At 41.0% G+C, this 12,334-nt stretch overlaps 4 protein-coding genes across 14 annotated transcripts; 2 read left to right on the top strand and 2 right to left on the bottom strand.

Moving 5' to 3' along the window:
* Nucleotides 1-2,931: 2,931 nt before the first annotated feature.
* Nucleotides 2,932-6,009, bottom strand: FVEG_07160 (hypothetical protein). Of its 2 annotated transcripts, XM_018895735.1 has the most exons (3): nucleotides 4,975-6,009; nucleotides 3,115-4,777; nucleotides 2,932-3,060 (listed from the first exon to the last, which is right to left on the bottom strand). In XM_018895735.1, exons 1-2 carry the CDS (start codon nucleotides 5,078-5,080, stop codon nucleotides 3,825-3,827), a joined length of 1,059 nt encoding a protein of 352 aa, XP_018753056.1. In that variant the 5' UTR covers nucleotides 5,081-6,009; the 3' UTR covers nucleotides 2,932-3,060; nucleotides 3,115-3,824. The 2 variants fall into 2 exon arrangements, with proteins under 2 accessions (XP_018753056.1, XP_018753057.1); XM_018895736.1 differs by having other exon boundaries at nucleotides 3,115-6,009.
* A 55-nt stretch (nucleotides 6,010-6,064) lies between these two features.
* Nucleotides 6,065-11,877, bottom strand: FVEG_07163 (PiT family inorganic phosphate transporter). 10 transcript variants are annotated; one of them, XM_018895743.1, is made up of 10 exons: nucleotides 10,976-11,877; nucleotides 10,843-10,928; nucleotides 10,493-10,795; nucleotides 10,234-10,444; nucleotides 9,992-10,180; nucleotides 7,864-9,931; nucleotides 6,733-7,761; nucleotides 6,411-6,651; nucleotides 6,232-6,343; nucleotides 6,065-6,137 (listed from the first exon to the last, which is right to left on the bottom strand). In XM_018895743.1, exons 1-6 carry the CDS (start codon nucleotides 11,075-11,077, stop codon nucleotides 8,981-8,983), a joined length of 1,842 nt encoding a protein of 613 aa, XP_018753062.1. In that variant the 5' UTR covers nucleotides 11,078-11,877; the 3' UTR covers nucleotides 6,065-6,137; nucleotides 6,232-6,343; nucleotides 6,411-6,651; nucleotides 6,733-7,761; nucleotides 7,864-8,980. The 10 variants fall into 10 exon arrangements, with proteins under 10 accessions (XP_018753062.1, XP_018753060.1, XP_018753059.1 ...); XM_018895741.1 differs by having other exon boundaries at nucleotides 6,411-9,931; XM_018895740.1 differs by having other exon boundaries at nucleotides 6,232-6,531; nucleotides 6,585-9,931.
* On the top strand, nucleotides 6,678-7,391 carry FVEG_07161 (hypothetical protein; the record flags this gene model as incomplete). The annotated part of the gene is made up of 3 exons (XM_018895737.1): nucleotides 6,678-6,720; nucleotides 7,021-7,089; nucleotides 7,165-7,391. 3 exons carry the CDS (start codon nucleotides 6,678-6,680, stop codon nucleotides 7,389-7,391), a joined length of 339 nt encoding a protein of 112 aa, XP_018753068.1.
* Nucleotides 7,854-8,784, top strand: FVEG_07162 (hypothetical protein; the record flags this gene model as incomplete). Its single annotated transcript, XM_018895738.1, has 2 exons — nucleotides 7,854-8,316; nucleotides 8,369-8,784. 2 exons carry the CDS (start codon nucleotides 7,854-7,856, stop codon nucleotides 8,782-8,784), a joined length of 879 nt encoding a protein of 292 aa, XP_018753069.1.
* Nucleotides 11,878-12,334: the final 457 nt, after the last annotated feature.

Genomic DNA, 12,334 nt, shown 5'->3' with positions numbered 1-12,334 from the left:
TTATTATAAAAGATTAGTAAAAAGCTTATAAAGAATATTATATTAAAGTTAAGGAGGTTAACTAGCTTATTAAAGAGCTTAAGAATCTTAATAAAAGTAATTTCCCTTTTTAAAGGTAATAGTAATAATAAGGGAAAAAGGTTATAGTATTAAAAAAGCAGCTAGCTAGGTAAAAAATAAGCCTTTTATTTCCTTTAAAAAGCTAATCTTATAAGTATTTTAAATATAAGGTAATTATAAATCTTAAAGCCTTATTTTAAAGATTTAGTATTTTTAAAAGTAAAGGTTATAATATAATTATTTATTATTTATTTTTTTTTAAATTCTTAAAATAAACTTTTTTACTTTTAGGCTATTAATTAATATATTTATTATCTTCTTTTAATAGTTATTTAGTATTAAAATAAGTTAAGGTAATAATAGCTTTTTTATTAAGTTAAAAAGCTTAGATATTATAACCTTACTTTTTATTAAGGCTATTATATTTTTTAAGTATATACTATAGTAATACTAGTAGTAGGGTTATAGGAGCTATATATTAATTTAATAGCCTAGCTACCTAAAATAATTAACCTTTATTTATAATAGAATTATATTATAATTTTAGTATTTAAAAATTTACTAAAATTTAGAATTATTAATTTATATCTAAATACTATAAATATTAAATTTAGATTTTTTTAAAGCAGATTTAATAATTATAATAATACCTATAAGTAATTAAAGCTATTTAAGGTACTTAACTTAATAACCTAATTTAAGTTAATATAATCTATAAAGCTAGCTTTTTTTTAGCCTTAATATTAATATAGCTTTTTTATAATACTTTCTTTTTTATTTTATAAGCTTATAATACTAAATTAAAGGATTTTTATTATTATATTTATTTTTATTAAATAGGAAATATATATTTTACTTTCTACTATTAATAACTCTTTTAAGAAACTGCTTATTTTTATATTTTCTTTTAAAGTTACCCTTAAAGCCTTTATAGTATATCTTTTAAATAGTCTTTTTTTAAACTTCTTCCTTAAACTATTAAATTTTATTATATTATTTTAATAAAAGAATAACTAGTCTTTAAATAGTTTAATCTTTTTATTTATTATTATATTTCTAAAATAATCTTTAATATTATAGATTATAGCTTTTATATTTATAGCCTTAACTATATAGTAAGTTTAATAAGTAATAAGTATAGTAATTAAGGCTTTACTAATATTTTTTATTTAACTATAACTTTTAAAAATATTTTTATATTACCTTTTTATTAATAGTAGCAATATTTATTATAATAAAATAATAGAAGTATTATATTTTTATTTTTATATTAATTTTATTATAGTAGCTTAACTAGAAAGTAGTTTTAGTATACTTATTACTTTATAGCTACTAAAAATAGTTACTTCTTTATCTTTACCTTTTTTATTATTTTTATTTTTATTATTACTTAAGATCTTAATTATAGTTAAGGCTAAAAACCTTTCTATATCTATAGCCTTAATAGTAATAAGCTTTACCTCCTTTTTAACTTTAAAGGCTTACTTATAAAGCTAATAAAATTATAGATTATTAAGTTTAAGATACTTAGCTAGTATAATATATTTATTAATAAAGTATTTCTATAGCTTATTACTTATAAAGATAATATTAGTATTATAATTATATAATATACTGCTATTACTATTAATTATAAAAAATACTTTTTAAATTTTTAATAAATTACTAACTTTTTTATTAACCTTTATATAATTAAAGCTAATAATTAAAAACTCTTTTAATAGCCTAAAAGTAATATTTATATGTATTTACCTGATATTTATAGACTTTTTATTACTTAAATTACCTTTATTATAAGCCTTATAATATAGCTTTAGTAATATTTATATTTAGTTATTATTTTATCTTAACTATAGCTTTTTTTTTATTAGTAATAGTAATAATATATATTATAAAGTCTTTTACTTTTATTAAGGCTTGAATAAAATAGCCTATAAACTCACTATAAGTAGTAGGATATACTATAGTAACTGATAAGGTAGAAGAGGAGGAATTAAGTAGATAAAAGGTTGTAACTGCTGAATAATAGGGCATAGGGTAGGATTTATAAGATAAAAGTGGGTTTGTTAAATAGAGCGAATTTTTCCGAATTTAATGATATATATTATGTAATAGAAAAGTTGATAAGTCTCTAAGAAAGAAGGAGTTCCCTAGGTGGGAAATCCTGGGTCTTATATAGACCTCTAAAAAGCGGGCATTGTGATTCCCAAAGCGGGGTAGCTTCAATAATGATAAAAAGACTATCACAAAAACCGCCAAAATTCAGAGAAAAATAAGATATACTTTTTTCCCAATTTGGAAGGCACTAGGCTTTAGTAGGCTTATAAAGCTTAAATGGGAAAGTAAGGTTTCTCGTGGTGTGTCATGAATCATCCAACTAAGGGGTAAAAATCTAATATACGTAATCCTCATTATATAATCATCACGTGACCTAAGTCACGTGACTTTCTTACTGATATTTCCTTAGTAAGAAATTATTAAAGTTTATAGAAAAACTTTAATATGTAGAACTTGCTTAATTCTCCACATTTTACTTAGGTAAGCACACCAATCGAAAGCCCTGAATTTTCTCATTATTTTGGTATATAATATGCCCTGATTAGTCATCGGGATCATAAAATATTCCTTAGTTATATAATAAGACCTTTATATAAAGTCAGGTCTTAACAACTTTAAAGCTAGTAATAATATTATACTTAATAAAAGTAAATTATTATTATTATTAATAAAAAGGTCTTTATTAATAGCTTAGCTATTTATAATAGCCTTAATTATAGCTTATATATTAACTATAGGCCTTAAAGTTAAGGTTTTTAATAATAATAATATAGTTATTATAATTCTTATAAGTATATATTTTTTATAGTAAAAGGTAGTTAAATTATTATAAGGCTAATATTAGCTCCTTAGGAAAGGATTTTGTAGATTAGTTAGTAATAAGCCTAACTAGATTAACTAATCTAACAGGATCTATACTATATTACTTTTAAAATAGGGATTCTAGAGATATAAGTATTTTATATAGTAAAAAATAAGTACTATTATTTAACCTACCTAACATATTATATTAGATACTGATCAGGGCCTTAGAGTTAGCGAAAGTATATAAGATTGTTGGTGGCGGAACGAGAGCATGCATGTCTGTGATTGTGCTACCATTCCGCTCTCAGTTGGAGTGTCTTTGGGCTCATCAATAGCCTAACAAGCTGCAGTGGATTCGAGTGGCGAGAAAAAAGTTCAACGTTCGGGACATTGTGAACAGACAAGAGACGAGACTGCGAGGCATGCGACCGTTGGGTCTTTGAGCGGTTCTCGTGCTATGACATTGTCCAGTTTTGTATTGACATGTTTTACGGTCGGATAAGGTGATACAGGCCAGATATCACGACATGATTCGATTCAAGGTGACAAGTAATACAAGCAGTAGAGCATAAATTTGCATGCGGCAATTGCCATTTAACGGAGCCAGTGAAGTCCATTTGCCTCTTACTGCGATAACTCCTAATGCCATTTGAACATGTCAATCCCATAAAATTCGCAGGAAAACAATTGGTTGTAAAATAAAAGGAAAGAAAAAGAAACCCAAGAAGTGTAAGATATCATCCCATCGTATTCGATATCTTCTTTTGGGTCTGGCAAATCACATTGACTCCTCCGCTGCATTTTAATTAATAAACCCTTCAGATTGCCGACCGACCCTTTTATCGTATCGACTCGTCATAATCATCGTCCTCGTATATTATAATCATATATAGATGCCTTTCTCAATTGTGCTGGTTGTATGGGCAAAGCGGCGGGGTCGCGTGGTTCTGCTTTCCTTCGCCCAGGTCTTGGATATATCGATGCGCTTCATTCGCAATGTAGTTTTGGATCAAGTGACATTCGCAGTCCGTGTGCTGTAATAGTCTCATCTTGAGTTCGTAGACCTGCATCGTGAGTTCGGACACGCAGCTTGACAAGTCGCGGTTTGTTTTCTCCATCTCTTTTTCGTCGGCTCGAAGCTTCTTGGCGTCTTCACGCTTCTTGACGCGGAATTTGTTGGAGGCGATGCGGTTTCTCTCCTGAACCTTTTTGCTGTGCTCGTCGAGTTCTTCCTCCGGATCAGGGGACGGTGATATCGTAGGTTGCGGCTTGGCAACTGCCTTCCCTTTGCCGCGTCCTTTCGGCTTTCCCGGTACTGCTTCTGTTTTGGTTGTCTTACGAGTTGACGCGCGTTTTGGAGCTTTCGAGGCTGTGGATCGACTCGCATTACGTTTTCGTTTGTCGGGCTGGGTTGATGAAGAGCCTCGACGGCTTTCGGAGTCCCCCATCGCATTCTCTACACTCGTCGACTCTGTGGAAGGATATGTGGAAAGAGATGGGACGGGATAAGTGTGCGTTGAGGTTGAAGGGGATGCCCATTGCGTCGATGAGTCCTGATCGTAGGTGTACTGAGCGTGTCGTTGGTGGTGTTCTTGCGCGCAGGCATTTGGGGCGGCCACATTTAATGCTTCGGCAAAGGCATTGTTCTCGGGGGACCACCATTGCTCCCAAGCGCTATGGGGAAGCGTGCCGTACAGATTCATGCCCGATGGATCTTGGGCCATGAGCTGCATGTTTGGGTCGCAGGGCTGGCTGCCATCATTGGGAGGATGGCGTGGTTGAAATGGAGGGTAAACTGTACTCATCTCTGCAGCTTGGATAGTGTTGCTGTTAGACAGCTTAGTCGAGTCAGGCCCTGTAGTTTTAGTCAAGTCAGGAACCGTATTGGAGATAAAATGTGCTACCAGGAATGAAGCTTGGACCCTGCAAATTGAGGCGAGGAGCAAATGTTTTAAATAAGATAAGCATAGAAGAAGGGTGGAGGACCTGGTTAGGGGGGCAATGGGGGAGCCAAGAGGGGGCCAAGAAACAAATGGCGAGCGTCTAGCATACCATCATACAGTACCAACGTACTGTAGCACGAAATCTGGTGTTTGCCAAAGTCAGGATAAGGCAAGACAAGACATGAGAGGGGAACTGACCACCAAGCCCAAGCCATCAAGTATGCAATGAGTTTAGCCTTGGGGATATGTACATAGTAGATAGGTGCACGCAACTGGGGTCTGGAGTCAGGGGTGTGAGGGGCTAGAGGGGTTGATAAGAGTGGACTTTAAGCCAGATGTGTCACTTTCTAGTGAAGAATCCGGCTTAAGCTACGCTGAGAAAGCAATTCAGAGCATTGCCGGCGGGGATAGCAGGAGATGCCATTGATGATTGGGTTGGATATTCTGGTAATGTACAAATGTGATAGAAGTACCCCAGTAAATGAAGCTCAAATTAAAAGTCTCACGGCAGTATATTATGACATAGAGTTCACCGAGGAGAAAACTGCATCAAGGCTTTGAAGGATGGGCACTGTAGATATCAGTGCGCATCCCCACGAAAACAAAAACAGCCAAAGCCAACCAAACAAGCCGTGAGACATTGGGGCAAACAAAGATCTCCCTCCTCAGTGTCATGAGACGGTTGCAGCAATACCTGGAGCATTTCTCCCCGAAGTTCCTCACGAACTACTAGACCCAGACGAGGCTAGCAGCGCGTGAGGGGAGACTGTGAAAACTGAGGCGTCGGGGGTCATGATTGGATGAGATTCGTCGGTTCCAAGTCCGATGGTCATCATTGGTGGATAAGGTCCGAACAGTGGGACTGGAGCACAGGTACTGACTGTGCTGTAGGTATTTGGGCTCAACAGGGGCGTCACGACAAAACAGCCCACGCATGAGACAGTAATTCATGGCTTGTTGGTTATCACGAGAGGGAGATAATAAGAGAGAAGAGAGTAAAAAAGAAAACAAAAGAAAGATCAGCGCTATGTAGACTTGTCACATCTTCCAGGGCTACTACGGCTATACGGGTCCCATTATGCATGCCAACATCCGCTATCGAATACCAAACAGGCAAACAAGATGCAGGTCTACAGTGCAAAAATGAAACGGACGGAAGAAAATGATACATGAGCAGATGAGTAGCTTGCAAGATAGGCAGGGAAGACACTCCCGTCTGCATATCCGTACATTGGCTGAAGAGTCTGACGTGGATGCAACGGTACTCACCAGCTAAGCCCTCATTGGTCAGCGTGGAACGGCGCCCAATCAGCGTTCACGGAGGAGCGAGCCGTGTACAGGCCCTCCAATGTACGTACATACGTACCCAACATGGCTTCATAAAGGGACGAGATCAAGGCTTTTTTTTTTTCTTTCAGTGGGGGGCACTACACTACATCTGCAAGATGTTGTCCCTTTGACATCACATTCTTTACATTCTGTTGTATCTGTTAGCTATTCTATCTGTTCGTTATTCATTCCGAATTGGCTTTTCTCTTTATTTACCGAATGCTACTCTTTATCTCATGAGTCCCCTTAGAAATCGGCAAATCGTGCAGATACCATGCCGATGCGTTTGCGTCGATGCTTGCACGCCACGCTGGAAGATAACGAGGTGATACTTTTACTGCACTCCATGGTGAATGAGGTCTTCCTCAGTGACAAGAGTTCTCACCACACCTTTCATGCATCTGCAGAGCAAACAGTGAACTGTGTAGCGTGCACTGCGTGAGAACTTCAGGATCCTCTGGCATACTGTAAGCTGGAGAAGAAATGTTTAAAGATCTGCAGGATGAGTCTTTAGTCATTGGAATGGGTGTGTCGTCACCTTGTTTTGTTTGTCTTGGATAGCGGCATCACATACCAGGTTTGTCATATCTCCGCGGATTGTCACAAACATCCTCCAATATGGTTTTGACGGAGAGAACAACTTGTCTTCATCAAAAGTACAGTAACGTTAGGTCGTTTAAAAATGGGTTGTGGACGAGATCATGTTGTTGGGAGGCAATCTTGCACTATACTGTAAAAAGGAATTGCCGACGGCACTCCCCGGTGGTTCTTAATGGTTGATAATATTTCTGAAAATCGTCACCAAACCCTACTTGTTTGTGGGCAGGGAGAAGAGAGATGACCCAAGCAATGACACCAACGTGCGTATCGAAGGGTTTCAGGAGCCAGTATCGCTGTAAGTCACGACATCAATCGTTACAAGAATGGCCAAACGATATTTACGTCCCTAATAAGCTACAGTATTGACAAGGTTGTGTGGGTAGTGGTTGTCTGGCTAGTCGAGACAAGGACCTACTGGTACTCAGTGCCCATGCGGGTTTGGCCACCAGTATCTCGCTCCCCCATCCATCAAAAGCCGAGATTGACCGAGATCTTGAGACGGTGTACGGAGTACTGTGTATCATTCATTATACCAAGATGAGTCAGTTTCCTGATGACGGAATCAGATGTCATGATGATTGTCCCGAGCCGTGTTGACATTTGAGATCAACTCTATAAGTTCCGTCTTGCGTTGATAAGGTTCAAGGGACGTCGTTCAGCCCAACTTCCGTTAGGCTCCTGGGGGAGCATTGAACTTCTCATGTCCGTGCCGAGGCTCATCCTCCGATCCAATGCCAATAAACGCTCCCTTCGCTAGCTTGCCCAGAGCCCTGCCTTCTTATTGTAGTAAGAGAAAATAAAATATCACTGATTTTCCGTAGCCAGTTTCTCCGGTGGTCCCTATTGGTTCTGGGATTTGTAAACCTCAGTGACGATTATTGCGCAGTGATGTTTCTCCTCTCCTTCGCAGGGAATATGTAGCACACCAGCAGCAGAATTCCTTTTTAATCGTGGCCACGATGATTCACTGTAGTAGCACGAGACCAAAGAGCCTCTCTTTATTAGCACTTCTCTCAACAACATGATCTCCTTTACTCTTCCACAACGCTCCACGGCATAATGTACGCACCAGCTTCTTCAGCCCCTTTCGCCCGTGCCGCTCTCAACCCTCCCGTACGCTTCGTACCACCATGCACAGCTCCAGCAATTGTCAAGCGGGAACCAGATGATTCGGAACCAATACTGATAGGCAGTAACAGTCCCTCGCCCGAACCTCGATCCAACGTCGAATCGCGTAATCGCCTCTTCACGTCCCTCGAACTCGGCGATCACATCTTTCGAAACCCACGATCCATCACGACTCCCGACGATCTCGACGACTCTGAACTGAAACGGTGCTTCGATATCCTTCACGCTTGCAGTCTTGCCACCGAGTTCAATGCGACGCTCTCCAAGACGAAGGATACAATGGAGGACTTCCTAACGGCCATCTTCAAGAATTGGACAGGAGACGCGGGTGAACCGGACAAGCCAGCTATGGACTTTGTGGTTCGTGAGTATATCAGCGTTGGAAACATTTGCAGTAAGAGACATGTCAATTGCAACGTCACTTGACTTGTCGTTAACCCTCCTAGGCCAACCCGCCAATCACCGAACCAGCTCCTCATGCGGTGAATCATCATCCTGCCGCACCCCAGTCTTTGGAATCGCCACTTATCGAAGTCGACCAGCACAACTCAGCATTAGCTTCTCCACCACGGAACCAGAGCAAGGCTCAAGTCAAGATGCGCAAGACTTCTTCTGCCCGATGGAACGCACTGATGTAAGATGGGAGGAGGGTGATTGGATGACCGGCTTGCGACGGAGCATGAAGAGAACTTGTATCAACAAGGTGCATAGGTACAACAAGCATCTTGCGATCTGGTATGTGAGGTGCTTGGTTGGAGGTTGGGCGAAGGGAAGTATTTCGATGGGGAAGGATGTTGAGGTCTATTCGTTTGTGGCAAAAGAGGCTGTTGATGCGGCGTTTGCTATGATGGGGGATGTTTGATGGGTCTTTTGGGACATGGCACACACTAAACTGAAAGACAATTGGCTTGGGCGGTGATACAGAGACATCGAAGACAATACGTTGCACAAACACGGGAACAAAGGGATACATGGCTAGGAATTTTGCTATTTGGGAGCTCACAAAGGACAATACCAGGATCAGCATAACATGACTTTTCTCTTGAGATCTTTCTACTTTAGTCAACCTCTTGTAAGTGCTTCTTTATCGACCTCAAACCATTTGGGTGGTCATGTCCTTCGTGGTCCTCATGCTCGTCATCCTCCGGCCAATCGGGAAACCCATCATCAAACAGGTCCTCTAGCGCCTCACGCTTCTCTTCATCACTCTTTTTCTCATTCCTCATCACCTTTTCCCACTTCTTCAACTCAGCGTCAGTGAGCAAACACTCATCCAACATCTTCTCAAGAGCCTTGTGATCCAAGTTCTCTCCGATAAACACGAGTTCCTGACGTCTATCACCCCACTCTCCACCTTTCTTAATATCATGCTGCACAAGACCATCAACCTCGGGGTCACCAGTCGTGTACTCCTCCGCGGGAAGGGTGCAGAACCATGGACGTCCACCGGTTAGTGTGAGCATAGCTCCAGCCTGAGACCAGTCACCTGCGCGGTGTGGTCGTGTTGCGAGGAAGAATTCACCTTTTGAGCGGAAGAGACGAGCAAAGATGGGATGTTTGCGCTTAGTTTCGAGGATGACTTCGTTAGAGGGTGTGAAGAGGTCATCTGCGTCTTTCATTTCTGAGTCATCGAACTTTTGCTTCTTGGATGCAGGCTCGGGTGAAGGGGCAGATTCAAGGGTGGAATGGGAGCTTCGAGGTGATGATGGGGCTGAGCGCTTTCCTCGGGATGAAGAGGAATCAGAAGTGTCTTGGTCAACTACAGCAGCTTCGGCTGAGTCCTCAGCGTCTGGGTAGTCGACCATCTCAAGGTCTTCGTCATTTTCCTCTTCCTCCTCCTCTTCTTCCTCGTCGTCGTCTTCGGGCTGCTCAAGCTGCAGGATGAACTTGTCGTACAGCAGTGCCCAGAGTCTACGAGGATGGAATGGTCGATGACGACTGTAGATACAGCTTCGTACGGAGTACTCTTCAGTTTCGGGCTTTGGTGTAAGCACGTTACGACCATTGACCTAGTATAATCAGTATACAAGTCTCCATGGGGAGATGGTCTGGACACGAATGTAACATACCTCCCGAACGGTCATGGCATGGAGATCCTGAAGCCATCCATAGCCGGACTGAGCAACTTGAAGGTTGAACATGCCAGTGTTGACAATCTGCTTGACATCGACCTTGCCATAGCTCGACTCAAGAATCTTGGCGCGGTGGTTGAGCTTCTTGATCAAGTCTAGCAAGCGAGGTTTTGTCGACGCATCAACCTGGTAACATCTTAGCTTATCTGTCCCTGGAGAGGGGACGCTCTTGAACTCACCATATCGAGTTTGTTGAGGATGATGACATCCGCAAACTCAATCTGATCAACCATGAGATCAGAGACAGTCCTCTCATCCTCAGGTGTAACATCGTCACGTCTTGAAGAAAGCAGATCACTCGTGTCAAAGTCATGCAACATAGTGAAAGCATCAATGACAGTGACAGTAGTGTCGAGTCTGGCAAACTTCTCAAGGCCACCAGCGTCCTTGCTGTACAAAAGTTAGTATCTCACCCTTCGCTTCCGAAAAGGTACTTACAGTCGCTTAAGAACCTTGATCATATCGGCGTCCAGACCGGGTGCACCCTCAATGGATCCCATAGCGTCCATCTGCTCAGCAAGTCTCGAGTCGAATGTCTCAGCTACCTGCTCTGGCTCACTGATACCGCTGCTCTCGATGATGATGTAGTCAAACTCTTGAAGTTGGGCTACACGAACGAGTTCTTCCAAAAGATCACCGCGGAGGGTGCAGCAGATACAGCCATTCTGAAGAGCTATAACCTTCTCTTGGGTTTTTGAAAGATGATGTGTTTTCTTGATGAGAGAGGCATCGACGTTGATACTAGAGGGGTCAGACTTTGGTAGTGCTGGAAGGGAGTACGAACATACGCTCCAATGTCGTTGACTACTACCGCAATGCGGAGGCCATGCTCACTTCGGAGGATATGCTGAAGAAGTGTTGTTTTACCAGAGCCCTACACGGTCAGCAACAATTCCATGGTCAGGGATCAAGGAGGCTCACGAGGAACCCGGAAAGAAGTGTCACGGGAAGAGCCTTTGGAGGAATGCTGGGCTTCTTAGCACCCTTGCTCTTATTTCCTTTCTTAACCTTGTTCTTAGCCATTTTGAACCCGAAAAAGACAGCGAAGAACAGAAGAAATCCTTGTGGGATGTGAAGAGAGAGATTTGAAATGGGTGCAGAAAGGTAACCTTCTTGGACCGGTGGTATTTCTACTTGTTGTGACTTACATAATATTCTTGCTTACAACTGTAGTGCTCATCAAGGTGTGAACCCTGAAGCCATCAAGGTGATGCTATCGCGAGTGTGAGTACCTTGATGACAATTTGCGCGAGTCTATTGGCTACTGTTAAGGAACACGGCCATTGAGTTCGGAACTAACAGTGAAAAGGTTTAGTGGAACATGCAGCCAAAGATGGGGGATGCGGAGCCTCCAAAGGGGTTTGACAGCTTCTCTGGCCGTGAAGACAGAATCAACAAAGTGGCTGGGTTACGATACCAGTATTTCTAAACAAATAAGATGATTAACGATCTCTTAAGAAAGCCTCAGCCAATACTCGTGAACCCTGGCATGTTTCTGACCGAAAGTATGGCAAGACGCCACTGGTCAGTGATGATGATTCAGGGATAGCTTGATGCACTTCACGACCAGGGTATCTAGTGCATTATCAATTATCTCAAGGTCATTGGCTTAGCCAGTCTCTGTCTAACAATCATCACAGACTAGGAAATGTCTAAGTGGCTTGAGATCAAAGATTGTTGGCATCATGACAACCTTGTTGGGTTCGTTGAGAACCTTGATGGCTTTCGTCATGATGCCTCGAATGATGCAATAGAAATCTTTGTCTTATTTTTCTGGTAGCAGATTCTTGAACGCTGCTCGGAGGACACTTGATGGCACGGTTTGATCAGTGATGATTTTCAAGGGGATCTCCACGGGTTTTATATAAAATACTAAAGTTGTCAGACTAGTGAGCAAAGTTGATGTGTCTTGGCTATATCGATTGAGGTACAAGGACTTTAGCAAGACTTACCCTGACGGTCAGCTCTACAAAGCCATCCATGATGCAACTGAGCATACGGAGTAGAGTTGCATCGATTGTTTTGCGGTGGCATCTAATCAAAGTATGGTTCCTACCAATAGCGTGGACTGGCACAACGCCGGAGTTCAGCTGAATGGAATAGTGAATGCACAAAACTTGGATGCCTCGAGTGGCCGTGGCCGTGAGCCGATCTTGGCTTTTGATCGACATAATCAAGACACTGGTGGTATCCATGACTGTGCTCTATTTTGGGAACACGGTCATCATGGGTAGAAGGCTAGAAGCTGGCGACATAAATTCTGTTATCGCGAACTAATAC

This window comes from Fusarium verticillioides, chromosome 8 (genome assembly GCF_000149555.1).
Source record: "Fusarium verticillioides 7600 chromosome 8, whole genome shotgun sequence".
Lineage (NCBI taxonomy): Eukaryota > Fungi > Ascomycota > Sordariomycetes > Hypocreales > Nectriaceae > Fusarium > Fusarium verticillioides.
The sequence above is the reverse complement of the archived record's forward strand: the minus strand, read 5'-3'. Positions and strand labels throughout refer to the sequence as shown.